The sequence below is a fragment of the Petaurus breviceps genome, unplaced genomic scaffold (assembly GCF_028583685.1).
Source record: "Petaurus breviceps papuanus isolate PSGF00001 unplaced genomic scaffold, PetGlider_PUasm1.0 151, whole genome shotgun sequence".
Lineage (NCBI taxonomy): Eukaryota > Metazoa > Chordata > Mammalia > Diprotodontia > Petauridae > Petaurus > Petaurus breviceps.
Genome location: NW_027185712.1, coordinates 2,451,927 through 2,468,130, shown reverse-complemented (window position 1 = coordinate 2,468,130; position 16,204 = coordinate 2,451,927). Strand labels below are relative to the sequence as shown.

At 41.7% G+C, this 16,204-nt stretch overlaps 1 protein-coding gene across 4 annotated transcripts in view; it reads left to right on the top strand.

Annotated features, from left to right (window-relative positions):
• SETBP1 (SET binding protein 1) overlaps nucleotides 1-16,204 on the top strand; it is a 514,417-nt gene that overhangs the window by 343,765 nt on the left and 154,448 nt on the right. For all 4 annotated transcript variants that reach the window (XM_069075445.1, XM_069075438.1, XM_069075454.1 and 1 more), the window contains one exon: nucleotides 11,864-15,341. In XM_069075445.1, the coding sequence (XP_068931546.1) occupies nucleotides 11,864-15,341 (3,478 nt within the window). The remainder of the gene's footprint in view (nucleotides 1-11,863; nucleotides 15,342-16,204) is intronic.

Genomic DNA, 16,204 nt, shown 5'->3' with positions numbered 1-16,204 from the left:
GAGAGAGAGAGAGAGAGAGAGAGAGAGAGAGAGAGAGAGAGAGAGAGAGAGAGAAAAGAAGGAGAGACAGAGAGAAAGGAGAGAAGAGAGACAGACAGAGAGACAGAGAAAGACATACAGAGAGAGAAAATATCAATGAATCCTGGGCTTGTCTTGAGAGAAGCCATTGGCGGTGCCATCTGCAAAAGAAGCTTTTGATCTGATGCTCCAGAGGAACCAGTGAGCACATTCTGTAAGGAAAAGCAAGGATGGTTTAATTCTTCTTTTGGTGGTTTGTGAGGAGGTTCAGGTTAGAGGATGACCAAGAAAATTTAGAAATTGAACTTCCTCCATTCTTTGAAGAATTTGTCTCCTCTCCATTCCCCGTACCTGCTGCAACACACAATTCTTAGAAAAAGATCATCGTATGTTGGTTTGAGATGACAAAGGTCTTAGGACTGGACTTGATGGTGGCAGTGGCCATTTCTTTCCCAGTTGAGAGAGAAAAATTACAAACATATGTTACAGAATGATATTTTTTCTGTTCCCACATTTACCTCCCACTCCCCCCTACCTGAATTTTTTCCTCCTACTCTGTGGTATTTTGCTCTTCTACTGAACATAACAAAGGACAGCTCATCCCTCGAGGAGAATCCCGATGTCACTGTACATGTCAGTCCCTCCAGCCGCTACCGATGTTATTAATTTTTAAAACAAACTTCCTGATTGAGGTTCTGACTGCCTCTAAATTGTCTCTACAAGGAGACTGTGTACTAATTAACCCATAGAAACAATCAGCGATGTACCTTTTTCAAGTTTCAGGGTGATTAGAATATGAAAATGAAGAGCACAATGGTGCAGATGTTTTAAAATCACAGCAGACAGCAATTAGTGACACGGAAACCAGCTGCTTATCTCTCCAGATAAAGCCTCTTAATAGGGAATTACACTGGAGGAGTCATTACACAGATGGATCCGCAAATGATTTAAAGAGGAGGCGTTGCAGTATTAACTTTGATTGGTGAGCCAGATTCTCGTCAGTTGTTCTGTTACCTCTGAAAGAAGGTGGGTTTGTCACTGGGCAGGGGGTTTCCTGAGGCAGTCACAGTGCTACCTGTCTGCTGGGTCACAGCATGTGTGCTCTATTAGAATAGCCTGGGGGAGGAGGGAGAAGGCCACCCTGACCCACCGGTCACTAGGGGCACCTGCACTTTGGGAAATGGGCTTTATTGTTTGGGGATCAAGACTGTCAGCTGCCTCTGTACAGAGGAGGGAGGATTTGGGGTGTTGAAAGGGAAATAATTAAGCGGTTGATTGGCTGTGTTAGGTGTTCCACTAGAAAAGAAAAGCCTCATTGTATTTTGCCAAGTGATTCTTGGGGCCGGTGGGTGTGTATGTGTGTGTCAAATGGGGGAGGCTCATCTTGGTAATCATTTTTAATTATGGAGAATTACCCTCTACTTGAAGAAGTATATAGTAAGAGCCTTTGTTTAGGGGGTTAGCAGTTATACCACCAGCAATGAGAACGACTCATCATCCACAGGGATTGTTAGGTAGGGCCATGCCATGGGGAAGAGATGAACCACCTAGGCCTCCCCTCAGCCAAAAAGAACCCAGGAAGAAGAAAAGGATAAAATGACTCTAAGGGTTTACTGGCCGCCCTTAGGTTAGTTCATGAGAAGGCTTTTTTTTTTTTCTGTGTGTCCTGGGGAAATTTAGGCATGGGCCTCCTCTCTCCCCAGATTCCAGAAATAGTCACTAATATTTAGGTAGTGTGGTAGAAAGATCACCTGACTGCTAAGGGCAGAAGATGTGAATTTTGCCCCGGCACTACTGGTAACACATTGTGTCTACTTCTGTAATTAAGCATCACTAGGTGGTACAAATCATTTGTATAGCACTGTTCTGGTATATCCACTCTATGCTGAGCAGTCCATCAACAACCTTTTATTATGGATCTACTGTGTTACCAGGCCCTGTGCTGAGAGTTCAGGATACAAAGCCAAGAGGTAAACAATTCCTGCTCTTAACGTGCTTAATAAAGTATGGGTAGTATGCTAGGCTGTATAAGATGCAAAATATTGGGGCTGGCAAAAGCTAGCATGAATATTCTATATAGATACACTACCGCTGTTTTCTCTCTGTTACAAAGTCAGGAAATGCCCTGATATGTGTAGTGTTTCTCTGGATCGTTAACTGGATGCCTCTCCTAAGTCTCCCTATATGGACTAAGTGGGGGGTGGGGGAGTGGGGAGGGAACCTGTGGCCTTGAGGTCACATGTGGCCTTGAAGCCACAGGTTCCTCACCCCTGGACTAAACAGAGGTGTTTCCTTTCTTTGGTCTCCATGGATCTGCTCCCTGTACTTGCTAGGAGCACTTTTTGAGACATCACCTGGATCCTACCTAAACTCTGAGGTTCATCTGATAAGGAGGTAGAGATCCTCAGCTTGGGTGTCTCTTCGTGGTCTCTCTGGACTGTCCTGGGCATGCACCCAGCTGCCTACGTTGGGCCTTCTGAATTCATTCGCACCAGATTTTGTATTCCTGGTGTTAGAACCCAGACTGAAGAGGAAAATTATCCTGCCCAGCATCTTGAATTCCCTAGAAGGAACCCTTGTAGACCATTAGGGAAACCTGACTACCTAGGGCTTGCTTTCTTGCCTTTAAAATATGGGAATCGGACTGTGATCTCTGAGGTCACTTGTAGCAATAATTCAGCTTAGCAACATCTACCAAATGTCAACTAATGGCAGAGCCTGAGCATACTGCAAGTGAATCATATGCCACATGGTCCGAGACAGGACTCAGGTGCCGAGGTTTCTTCCAGTCCCAGCTATGCCAATTTACTGTTTGACCTGTGCTGGTCATTTGCCTTATCTGAAATTCAATTCTGTCTTCTGTGTGGAAATGGGAGTTTGGATTAGGTGATATCTAAAGACTTTTCCATCTCTAACATTTTCTGATTCTGAGAAGACCCTAGTGGTTATATAATATTAAATCTAATTCATTGAAAAGAAGGAGTGCAAGATTTGGTGTCAGGGTTTGGATGTGAATTCCAGCTCTTCTGATATTACTTATGTGATTATAGTCCAGTCACTTCACTTGGTCTCTGAGGAGCTGGGACTAGAAGATCTCTAGATTTTTTTTTTGTAATTCTTATAACACCATACAAAGTGGCACAAATATCATGGCAGCCATTTAGAGCCTTGGAAGACTCTTCTGTTGTAACAATGGTCTTAAGTGTGTAGAGTTTCAGAATAAGAAATAGTTTATACTTATTTTTCCTCTCTTCTTTATTATGAGTAATGACTCTCTGGGAAGAGGAGAGAGAGAGATTGGGAGATAAAGATGATGCAAAAACAAAAGCTTTAAGTAATTTTTTTTAAAGGAAATAGATCCATGAGCCTGGAGTCAAGATGATTGGAGCTCAAAGTTGGCCTCAGATAATTCTTAGCTGTGTGACTCTGGGCAAGTCATTTTACCTCTGTCTGTCTCAGTTTCCTCAACTCTAAATGAGGATAATAATAGTACCTTCCTCCTAGGATTGTTGTGAGAACCGTATTAAATTAGTATTTGTATTAGCACAGTGCTTGGTATATAGTAGTCCCTGAATAAATGCTTGCTTCCTACTCCCTTTCCACATTTCATCTTCTTCACTCATATTTACATCTCCTACAAAACCCATTACATACAATTAGATAAAGTTATCTTTGACAATGGCAGAGCTAATTTTAAAAAATCTCCCCTAGAAAATATTTTATGGTTTTCTGATATGCATTAGATTTTTTTCTCAATCAAGTAAAACTGAAATGATAATTCCTTCCATCTAGCTTTCCTTTAGGAGAACCCTGGATTTTCCTAATGGATACATTGGAACAAAAGTTATTCCTATTCAATAAAATAATCAACAAGCATTTGTTTTATCAGCTACTATAAGCTAGGCATTGTGCTAGAAACAAAGACAAAAACGGAACAATTCCTACTCTCAAGGAACATATATTCTATTAGGAGAAGTATGCTTTTATAGATGTCTGTGTGTATATGTCAGAGATGATCATATACTTGCATATTTTTACATATTATTGCATGAACATATATATGAAATAGATGGAAAATAAATGCATGATGATTTGGGGGATGGATAAGGCACTAATGTCCTGGGACCTGGGCAAGAAAGACTTCAAGTAGAAAGCAGACAGGTAGAGATTGAATTGACCCTTGAAGAAGCCTAGGGGTCATAAGTGGCAGAAGAGAGGAGGGAGGGCATGCTGGGAGTGGGAGATGGTCGTTACAAAAGGGTAAAGAGGCAGGATTTACCAGAGGCATCCTGGAAATAGTCAATTTCCCTAGTGCTTTTAAAATAGGATTCCATGAGCTAAAATTTGTTTTACTCTCTGGAGATAAAGGGCACATTCATTTCCTTAAAGTACAGTTGAATTAAAACATGTACTCTAAGCACACACCAACTGTTAAGGAGTAGCTAAAAAATCATACTGGGGGACCATTTATAATTTAAACTTAAATCATGGTTAACATAGAATGCGGAAAATAATGAAAAATCTAGTGTACCATCATTTTACAGACTATATTTAAGGATCCACTGTGATAAAATGTTAAAAGATATAGGTTCTTTCCCTAAGGAGCTCATAATTTAAATGGAAGAAAAAAATAGAAATACATATCTAAAATCACAAAATGAAAATCCCAAAGGGTGAGGATAATGTTCCTATTCTTCCTATTCTTCTTCGCCCCACCCACACTCTGGCCTGACCCCACATCCCTCTGCTTTTTTCACACTCTTCTACTTCATCTCTCTCCCTGGAATAAGTGCTCAGTTTTCAAGGCAGGAGATACTGGAACTGACAGCCTTGCCCCGTGTATATGATGTGTCCTAGGTGACAGATAAAGAAATGGGCTTTTGTGAAGTACAACTAGATACAGCCATCAGTCAGGACTTGTGAGGACCCCATTGAAAGCTGCTCTCCTCCTTTCTGCCCCTTCCCTCTTCTCTTCCCATCTGACTGGAGGGTTTAAAGGACCATTTCCCTGCCATTACTTCCGATCGTCTGTTGTGCCTCTCTTTTGTCCACTATGCCCTTTGATTGTCGTGCTCTCTCAGCAGGGCAAATTGAAGCAGAGACATTCGGGACAATGGAATCAGGCACTGATCCAGATGGATACACTGAGAACCAAATACACTTAACTGCATTACTTTCCGCTGATCTGCTAGTTCTTTTAAGTAACCAGGCCCCACCTATCAAATGCAGGCAGTGAAATCCAACCTGCTTACAACCACATAGTCTTTGTCAAAGGAAGAATTAACTGGCAAGTGAAATAATTAGGAGGTGGGGAAGAGCTAATATTACATTGGAAGAAGGTCCTTAAATGCCTAGCAAGCTTTTTTTGGTTTGTTTTTTCTTTTTTACCAATGTCTAACAATTTTAAGCACTGTGTATTGTTATAAACCCTCAGTTGAATGCCAACATTCCCACTCTTGGTGACTTATCATTGTTATCATTCACCCATTCATTCTGATGTGTTATAGAGTTCCCCTGGTGTCATGCTATAGCTCTTATGTGATAGGAAAAAAAAAGAATGCTACTTGCATACTCAAATTAAAACCAGGTCAAAACTCAGTATTCTGGATGTTAGACTTATATTATGTGTCTGATCCACCCCTTTGATAAATAGAATGTAAGCACATTGATGACAGAAAACTATTTAATTTTTGTCTTTATGCCCTCAGCATCTAAAAGAGTAGTAATCAATAAATTCTTGTTGATTGAATGATAGACAGGTGTATTGACAATCATTGAGCTCTGTGGAACAATGGTGTTGTGAGATTAAAGCCTTCAAGAAGCCTGAAAAAAGTCTAGGTGTGGCCTGAACCAGATTAAAATGCAACTGAGAAATGTTTAACAAAATAAATAAAAATACAGCACAACATAGGTAATATTAATTTGTGGTTTCCTAAATCACGATGAGCTCCCCACCCTCCTTTCAGGTATCTGCTTCTGTGTGAGTTTGACAGCACTGATCTAGGTCAATACCCACTCAATGCATGGGTCACAGGTGTAATGTTACAAATAAATGGTCTTCAAACATCTTTTTGGAAACCTACAATGAAAAGGAATGAATTGCCTCTCAAAACTTAAACATTTGTTGTTAGACTGCTCTCATTCTTAGGACACCCTTTTTTGTTTACTATTTATTATCTGCTTCTTTGTAAGTTTTACTTAATTGTTCCTATCTGTGTCCTCTAACACCAAGAACAAGTTTAATTTAGCTTTTTCATAGTAACCAGTATTGTTACTGTTCAGTCATGTCTGACTCTTCATGACCCATGGACCATACTGTCCATGGGGTTTTCTTGGCAAAGATACTGGAGTGGTTCACCATTTCATTCTCTAGTGGATTAAGGCAAACAGAGGTTAAGTACCTTGCCCTGGTCACACAGCTTTATAGTAAGTGTCTGAGTCTGGATTTGAACTCAGATGTTCAAACTCTAGTTCCAGGGCTCAATCCACTGAGCCACCTAGCCAATAACCAGGAAATGCATCCTCAATTCCTTCACCCGTATTTTATATGATACGATTTTAAGTATCCTTTCCATCTTGGTTAGCCTTCTTAGTACACACTCTAGTTTATCAGTCAATATATTCTTCCAAACTGGTTAAAAAAACAAATAAATTGATATCAGATTTCTTGCCTTGTCAATAAGTGGGGGAGGACAGAAGGGAGGGAGAGACTTTGGAACTCAAAAGTTTAAAAATATGGATGTTGAAAGCAATTATAAATAATAATTGAAAATTATTTACCATTTTAATTATATTCTCTTGCTCTGTTTGCTGTATAAATTTTCTTTAGATATAGTATGTATATTTTTTCTTCCCAGTTTGTAAGTTAGGCAAAGACAAGGGACTTGAGTTACATATATTTTATAATATAGCCCAGTCCAGTGTCTACCTCTACCCATACTCAATGAAAAGTACAACACTGTACATACAGTGGAATGTGAATGTGAATGTGTGTTTGTTGATTTATTCACAGTGACTCACTTAGATGCTTGAAAAATCTGTCTCATTGTGATGTTATGTGCAGGTGCCAAGTATACCGAATCAGCCCCAATTAAAATATCCTTTGGACCCAAACTATGAGAGTTCCCTCAGATATGACCAATGACTTCCTAATTACTAAATCTGATGGCCTTTTTCCCCCCAGTGCCTATTCTCCTGGACCTGTTCAAAGCATTTAACACTACTTAACATTCACTTCTACTTAATATTTTCTCTTCCCTTAGTGTCAAATACGTCATAGTCGTTTGGTTCTTCAGCTACCTTTCTAACTGCCTCCTTCACTCTCTACTTCACTGATTTCTCCCATTTATCAAGGTTTAATCCTTGGCCATATTCCCTAATGTCTCCATACTCTCTTAGAAATCTCATGACTTCACCCGCCATTTTTATTGAAAATGCCTCCTACATTTCTATCTCTAGCCTTGCCTCTTTCTTTAATTCACATCTCCAGTTGTCTATAGGAGTCACTCATTTGCATGTCCTCCAACTCAGCACATCCCAATCCATACATACCTTTCCCTTTAAACTTGTTTCTTTTATGCCTTCATTTTGTTAATGTCATTTTCATTCAACCAAATTTCCTACGTTTGGAACCTTTAAGTTATTCTTAACCATCCCCATCCTTTACCTCCTGCATCCATTTTACCTCTGCAGTCTCTCCTGCATCTTTTCTTTTTCTAGTCCCACTGCCACCACCTTCAAATAGACTCTCAATGCCATCTAGACTATTATAATGCCCTCCTTACAAAATTTCCTTCCTCCACTCTCTTCTCTGCATCATCCTTCATACTACTGTTAGAATAATCTTCCTTAAATATAAATCTGGTCACCAAACAAAAACATTTATTAAACACAATCATACTACATATATCCTTGATCCCTTCTCCTTCCAAATTCTCCAGTACCTCATTATTAAAGCACCTTATTATAGTAGAGTACTTAATTTGGAGTTCAAATCCTCTTTCAGACACTGAGTAGCTATGTGACTTTAGGCAAGTTAACTTCACTTTCTTCAGCTGCAAAAAAAAAGAGATAATACAAATATGTTATAGCATTCTTGTAAGGATCAAATGATGATAATGATATATGTAGAGTTCTTTGCAAATAATAAAACCCTTCCTAGCTGCCTACAAAGAAACCCATGCATTCCCATCCTTAAAAAAATCCTCATTATAGCCTACTATCCTTAGCTATATCCTAACTATTATGCTGTATCTCAAATCTCCCTTTCTTGGCCAATCTCTTTGAAAAGCTAGTCTACACTGATTATCTCCACTTCTCCTTTCATTGTCTTCTAAATCCTCTAGCATCTGGCTTCTGACCTTATCACACAGCCAAAACTGTTCTCTTCAAGGTTACCAGTGATCTCTTAATTGCTAAATCTTATGACCTTTTCTTGACCTCTCTGCATCATTTAAAATGGTAGCCCCTCTCTCCTCCTAAATATCCCCTCCTTTTGAGGTTTCAGTGACTCTTTTCTCTGTTAGTTTTCCTGTTTTCTGTCTGATCACACCTTTTATTGGATCCTCCTTGTCACATGCCTCAATTGTAGATGTGGCCCAAGGCCTTGTCTCAGACTTCTCTTCTCTACAGTCTCTTTTTTGGTGATTTCATTAGTTCTCATGGGTTTAATTATCATCTCTATGCGAATGACTCCCAGATCTCTCCACCTACCCTAGTCTGTCTCCTGAGCTAAGTAACATATCCCCAGATGCCTGTTTTAGACATGTCAAATTCATTGATGTCTAAAGTTTTCAAATTCAACATATGCAAAACAGAAATCATTATATTTCTTTCCAGACCTACCCCTATTCCAAATGGATCCTATTTCTGTCAAATATACCCCACACCTTTTTTGTCACTCATGTTCAAAAGGTAAACTCCATCAATTCCTCACTCTCCATTCACTCCACATATTCAATCAGTTGTCAGTTCTACCTCCATAACACATCTCACACTTCTGCCTTTCCATTCACTTGGTCGCCATGTTATTTTGTTCTCTCATCACCTCTTACATGGATCATTACAAGTAGCCTTCTAACTGGTCTCTATGCCAAAAGTCTCAATTTCAAAATCATCCTCTGCAAAACTGCCAAAGTGATATTGATAAAGCACAGGTTTAACCAAGTCATTCTGGAGTTCAGTCAGCTCTGCTACCTTCCTTTTGTCACCAGGATCAAAAAACAGATTCCTATATTTAGCATTTACATACCTTCACATTCTGACTCCAGCCTCCCTTACAGGATAATTACACATTACTCTCATGCTTTCTGTAGTCCAGCCAAGCTGGATTCCTTCGTTTTGTTCTCACCACACTATACTCTGCCTTCCTGTCTTTGTACTGTCTCTCTCTGCTGCCTAGAATCCACTCCCTCCTCCCTCCTGCCTCTTATGACACCCAGTTTCCTTCAAAGCACAGCTTCCATTCATCTCCTTTTATTGTTGTTCAGTCGTGTCCAACACTTTCTGACTCTGTTTGGGGTTTTCTTGGCAAAGAGATTGGAGTGTTTTGCCATTTGCTTCTCCAGTTCACTTTATAGATGAGGAAAATAAGGCAAACAGGGTTAAGTGGCTTGCCCAGGGTCACACAACTAGTAAGTGTCTAAGGCTAGATTTGAACTCATGAAGATGAGTCTTCCTGACTACATGAGGCCTTTCCTGATATCTCCTGCCCCTCCTCCCCAAATCAACTTGTATTTACTTTGTATGTATTTTTATTTTCCTGTGTGTGTATTTGTTGTTTATGGTGATGGAATGTTTGTTCCTTAGGTTAGTGACAGTTTTCTTTTTGGGTATTCCCAGTGCCTCACATAATGCCTTGCACAGAGTAGAGACTTTATAAATCCTTGTGGACTGATTGATTGTACCTCTACAAACACCCATCTACGGAAGCATATTATTCAGGGATTTCAAGAAAAAGGTGTCCCCATAATGCAGGAAATGCAGGCCCCCAAAACTGTTCTCTTGGGTCTTTCCCATGGGACACAAAGGACATCCCAAAAGTTTGAGTAAAATTTTAAGCTTTGATAGCTTAACATATATAACATCAACCTCAAAAGGTTAAGTAGCCCAAATGCCCCTCATGTCTCTTTTAACTTTCCAACATGATTAACCATAATTTGACTGAAACATTCTTGCCAAGATTTTTGCTCCAATAAGTAGTTTTGGTTTCTTCCTGGAAAACCTTCAAAAAGTTGTAATTTTGAGAGCTGTCTCCCATTAGGCCTTCTTCCTCCTGTCCTGACTTGTCTTTTTCCTCTTTAGTTCTGCCCCTTCCAGCCAAGATGTACCTCTCTGATCTAAGCATTGGTTTCCTCACCTACAAAATGAGGGAATTGTAGTAGAAAAAAAACGTTCAAGTACTTACCAGTACTTTAAATCTTTGATCCTGTGATCATTTCTTAATTGATTAATTTCTTTATTTAATTGAATTAATTTCTTAATTTTATTCTTAAATCTTTGATCCTTTGATCATTTCTTGAGCCTATTTATATTTTCAGTGCCCCACTTTGGGGGAAATACATTCTTTAAATTTTCTACCAACAATCTAAAGTCCAGTTTTACTATTATTGTTTTAAGTATGTGTATATGTATGTGTCTTTAACATGAACTTTAAAGGTTGTGCCCTGTTTCTAGTGTTCATGAACCTGATGAATAAGAGTCTGCATTCATTTACTCTATTAAACTGATCCTGTTTCCCCCACCCTTGAATGCTCAGCTGACCTCCATCCCTTCCAACTAAAGAATTCCAAGGAAGCTTCTGAAGTCCTGAAGTGATTCAGTCAGGGGAAGGCTTGGAATGAAGATGAGCTGGCAAAATTCCAAGGCAGTATCCCATGAGGGATATTGATTTTCCTAGAATAGTCCATTCCCAGGGTGTGCCTCAGAATATGAAGAACCCCCTATGGTACTATAAGAAATTGTCTTAAGAGGTTAAAGGATCCCCATTAGAAGTGAATTACAGTAATTATTTTTCTTAGCAAAAAATGTAATTATTAATGTTAATAGCTTATAGAGTGCATTACTGTTTATAGCACCCTATGGGGGTGGGGTATAGAACCTAAAATAAAACCTTATGGTGGAATGATGGGTGGCTAGAAACTCCCATTCTCTCTCCTCTTTCCATTTATTTTCTGTTCTCCAATAGCCCCCCCCTCCCCTTCCATGAGTGGCAGACCCTTGTTGTGTTTCTAGCCGTCAGATCTTAGAATTTCTTTTGCATTCTCCCATAGAGAGCACTTACTTAATGGGTGATACCAGTTGTAATTTACAAAACGTCAAGGAAAAATTAAAGAGAGGAAAGAAGTACGGTTTTAGGAATATGTTGGGGAGGGAGGAGGGAAGCATTATGGTAGAGTGGAAGGAACCTTAAGCTAGTAGTCAGGCTCTAGTCAAACTCAGTCTAGTCCCAACTTTGCTATTAAACAGCTGTGTGACCTTGGGCAGAGCCTCTTTTCACCTGGGCTTCCTCATCTGTAAAATTGAAGTAGTTTGTGCTAAATGGCTTTTAAAGTCCACTTCAGCCCTAACATTCTATGATACTAATTTTAAACTTAAACTAGTTAGACTATGATTCTATTTTATTTGAAAGCAGGGCCTTGAAATTAGACCCCATTTAAGGTTCATTTGAGAACAATGTTAATATAGTTTTATCACTACAGTTTAAGGAACCCTGATAAAATAGCTTGGAGTTACAAGTTGTTAAAGTAGTCATTTGCCTCTAACTTTCAGATAATTAAGAGCCTCAACATTAACTTTGTTAATGGTGCCAATGTACTCATCCCCCTCCTCCTTCTCTTTCTCTCAGGTTTATGAGAGGCCACAGAAACATTCAGCCCTCCACTATGATCCCAGCCTCCAACAGGACTTCACTGGAGACACCTTAAAACCAAAGCACCAGCAAAAAAGCAGCAGCCAGAGCCACATAGATTGGTCTGCCAGCTTGGATAATGGTCCCACCACTCAGAATTGCTTTATTGGGACCGAGTCTGGTCGAGAAACTCCAAGCACCACCAAGATTCCAACCCTTGAGCCTGTGGCTTCCTTTGCCAAGTCCCAAGGGAAGAAAGGTAGCGTGAACAACACATGGAGTCAGTTATCTAGCGGTAGCAAAGATCTGCTTTTGGGTAATGTGGTCCCAGCTCCAAGCAACATCAGTTCACCAGCCCAGACCACCAGCTCAGCTGAGTGCAGTGGACTCCCACCCTTAGTAGACCAAGATGGAGGAGGATCAATGGAGTCCCCAGATCCCCCTACTGGAAACAGCAAGAAGAAATCAAATAAAAAAGACTTAATAAATCAAACCATACAAAACTCAGACCTGGACTGGGTCAAGAATGCCCAAAAAGCATTTGAGACCAAAACTCATGATAACTTGGAAGGGAAAAAAGAAGGCTTCTCCACAGAGAACATCCAAGAGGTATCACCAGCCAGGCAGAATGTGAGTTCCATCAGTAATCCTGAAAATGATATGAGTCACGTCCGGATCACTATTCCCATCAAGACTCCAACCCTAGACCCACCTAGCCATAAAAGGAAGAAAAGGCAGTCTGTGAAAACAATGGTGGAAAAAATCATACCAGAGAAAGCCTTGGCTTCTGGAATTCCCATGAGCAGTGAAGTAGCTAGCAGGATTCTCTCTCACCCTGAAGGAAGTAAGAAAGATCCTCGCACTACCAAGCTCGCTAAAATTATGGAGAATGAGCCCTCCTCAGTTGTGCTGGAAGGTGTTGTAAGTGCTGAGAAGGTTCTCTCGAGTAATTCGGCCAGACTGCGAAAAACTCCCCTGGTCATGACTCCTCCACCATGCACAGATCCACCCCTCTCAAGCAAGCTGCCAGAAATTCAGCACCCTAAATTTGCCGCAAAACGGAGGTGGACCTGCAGCAAACCCAGACCCACTAGTATGCTGCGGGAATCAGCCATGTCCACTTCAGAAAAACTCATGGTGGAGCCACCTTCCGCATATCCTATCACCCCATCTAGTCCTCTGTACACAAACACAGACAGTCTCACTGTGATTACGCCAGTTAAAAAGAAGAGAGGACGACCAAAGAAACAGCCTCTACTCACTGTTGAGACAATTCATGAGGGAACTTCCACCAGCCCAGTCAGCCCAATCAGCCGGGAATTTCCTGGCACTAAGAAGAGGAAGAGAAGACGCAATTTGGCCAAACTGGCCCAGTTAGTTCCAGGAGAAGAGAAATCCATGAGTGAGATGAAATTCCACAAAAAAGTTGGAAAGCTTGGTGTACTGGACAAGAAGACCATCAAGACCATCAACAAGATGAAGACCCTTAAGAGGAAAAACATCTTGAATCAGATCTTGTCCTGCTCCAGCAACATTGCTCTGAAGGCAAAAATGCCACCCCAGACCAACCCTGGGGGAGCAGCCATTGACAGCAGACTGGGTAAGCAAATTAATGTCAGCAAGAGAGGGACCATCTACATTGGCAAAAAGAGGGGCAGAAAACCTAGGGCAGAGCTGCAGCCCCCATCTGAAGAACCTAAGACAGCCATCAAGCACCCAAGGCCTGTTTCTAGCCAGCCGGATATTCCAGCCGTGCCTTCCAACTTTCAGTCACTTGTGGCATCTTCACCAGCAGCTATGCACCCACTTTCCACACAGTTAGTCGGGTCTAATGGCAACCTGAGCCCCGCCAGCACTGAAATCAATTTTTCAGAGTTGAAAACTATGCCAAATCTTCAGCCCATCGGTGCTCTTCCTACCAAAACCCAGAAAGGATTACATAGTGGAACCTGGAAGCTGTCACCTCCCAGGTTGATGGCCAACTCACCTTCACACCTGTGTGAGATTGGGTCCCTGAAGGAAATCACACTGTCACCTGTGAGTGAGTCACACAGTGAGGAGACAATCCCTAGTGACAGTGGCATTGGGACAGACAACAACAGCACATCTGATCAAGCCGAGAAGAGTTCAGAATCCCGCCGGCGGTACTCTTTTGACTTCTGCTCTTTGGACAATCCAGAGGCCATTCCATCTGACACCAGCACAAAGAACCGACACGGCCACCGGCAGAAGCATCTCATCGTGGACAATTTCCTCACCCACGAAAGCATCAAGAAGCCAAAGCACAAGCGGAAAAGGAAAAGCCTGCAGAACCGCGACAACCTCCAATTCCTTGCAGACCTAGAAGAGCTTATCAACAAGTTCCAGATGTTCAGGATCTCCCACCGGAGTTACACATTCTATCATGAGAACCCATATCCCAGTATTTTTAGAATCAACTTTGATCACTATTACCCCGTGCCATATATACAGTATGACCCCTTGCTCTATCTTCGAAGGACCTCAGACATGAAGTCCAAGAAGAAGCGTGGTAGGCCTGCCAAAACCAATGACACCATGACAAAGGTGCCTTTTTTACAGGGGTTCAGCTACCCTATCCCCAGTGGAAGTTACTATGCACCCTATGGAATGCCTTACACATCAATGCCTATGATGAACCTTGGTTATTACGGTCAGTACCCAGCTCCTTTGTACCTATCTCACACTCTTGGCACAGCTTCGCCATTTATGAGGCCGACGGTGCCTCCACCCCAGTTCCATGCAAGCTCCCATGTGAAGATGTCCAGCACTGCCAGGCACAAAGCAAAGCATGGGGTACATCTGCAGACACCTGTTGGCATGGGTCTTGGAGACATACAGCCCTCTCTCAATCCCCCAAAGGTGGGTGGTGCTGGGTTGTCCAGTGGTCGCCTCCACAAAAGGAAACACAAACACAAACACAAGCACAAGGAGGACCGAATCCTGGGGACCCGTGATGACCTGAGTGGTCTCTTTGCAGGCAAGTCCACAGGCTTCTCTAGCCATGTCTTGAGTGAGCGGCTAAGCAGCGCTGACAAAGACCTCCCCATGGTGGGCGAGAAGAGTAGGCATAAGGAGAAACAGAAACACCAACACAGTGAGGTCAGCCACAAAGCTTCCAAGAACAACTTTGAGGTTGACACCCTGTCGACCCTGTCACTCTCTGATGCCCAGCAGTGGACGCAGGTGAAGGAGAAAGGAGACACTAGTGGAGACCCTGCTGACTCCTGTACAAAGAAGTTCTCCAATGGCAGTAGTGCAGACAGCAGCAGCACGAGGGCAGAGACCTTGGATGTGTTTGGCAACATGAACCCGTTGAATGACAAGTGGGACAGTGAAGTGAGTGGGAGTAAAAGAAGGAGCTTTGAAGGTTTTGGGACATACAGGGAAAAGGATATCCAAGCCTTCAGGATGAACCGAAAGGAAAGAAGCAGCTATGACTCCTCCGTGTCTCCAGGTAAGTCCATGGCTCAGGACTGGCTATTTTAATTGAAGGAGATACTGCTCACCAAAGACATCTTATTTACAGTTTAAGTCAGTTCCTTACTTCCCGGGCTTTGGGCATCATCTTTACCTTTTCATGTTCACTATTGCAAGTGTTGGAATCAAATGAAAGCCCGTTTCCTCTTACAGCTGGTTTAGTGACTACATAGCATTTCTGTCCATGGTTCATTAAGCTTCCTTACACTCCTCAGTGTAGTCTATTTGTTTCCTTAGGAAATTATTTGAAGTCCATGAGCCTACAGTAGCTGTCAAATTCTTAATTGCAAAAGTCATTGCCATCTTTGCTTTCTTATCAGAGATGAAAGAAAGATGCAGGAGATATGGCCAGGTGGTGTGTATTGTCATTGGTGGAAGCAAAAAGGGAAATCATCAAGGAAAACCTGTAGATTTCTCTATGAGATCCTCAAAATGTCAGGGCTCCTATTATCTTAGCAAAGAGCGTGAGTTAACCTGAGATATCTCCTTCCGCAGCTGGGACCCCTCTCAGGGATTCTCAGCAGGTTAATTCTGATCAACCAGCAAGTCACAAACCTCACCTAGTGAGATAAAGTCTTTCATTCCTAAACATAGGATTTTTGTTTTACGTCCCAGATATTTTAAATGGTGGTAAGGCTCAAGGAACATGGGGAAGCTAGAGACATCCTCTCTCCATGGACATATCTGCATTTAAAATGCTGGCTTAGGAGAGCCACAGCAAGGAGATGAGTCTCAGAGCTCCCTTGACTCTCTAATATTTTTAGGCTATAGGGAGAGAGGGGGAAGGTGTGTATGTGTGTGTGTGTGTGTGTGAGAGAGAGAGAGAGAGAGAGAGAGAGA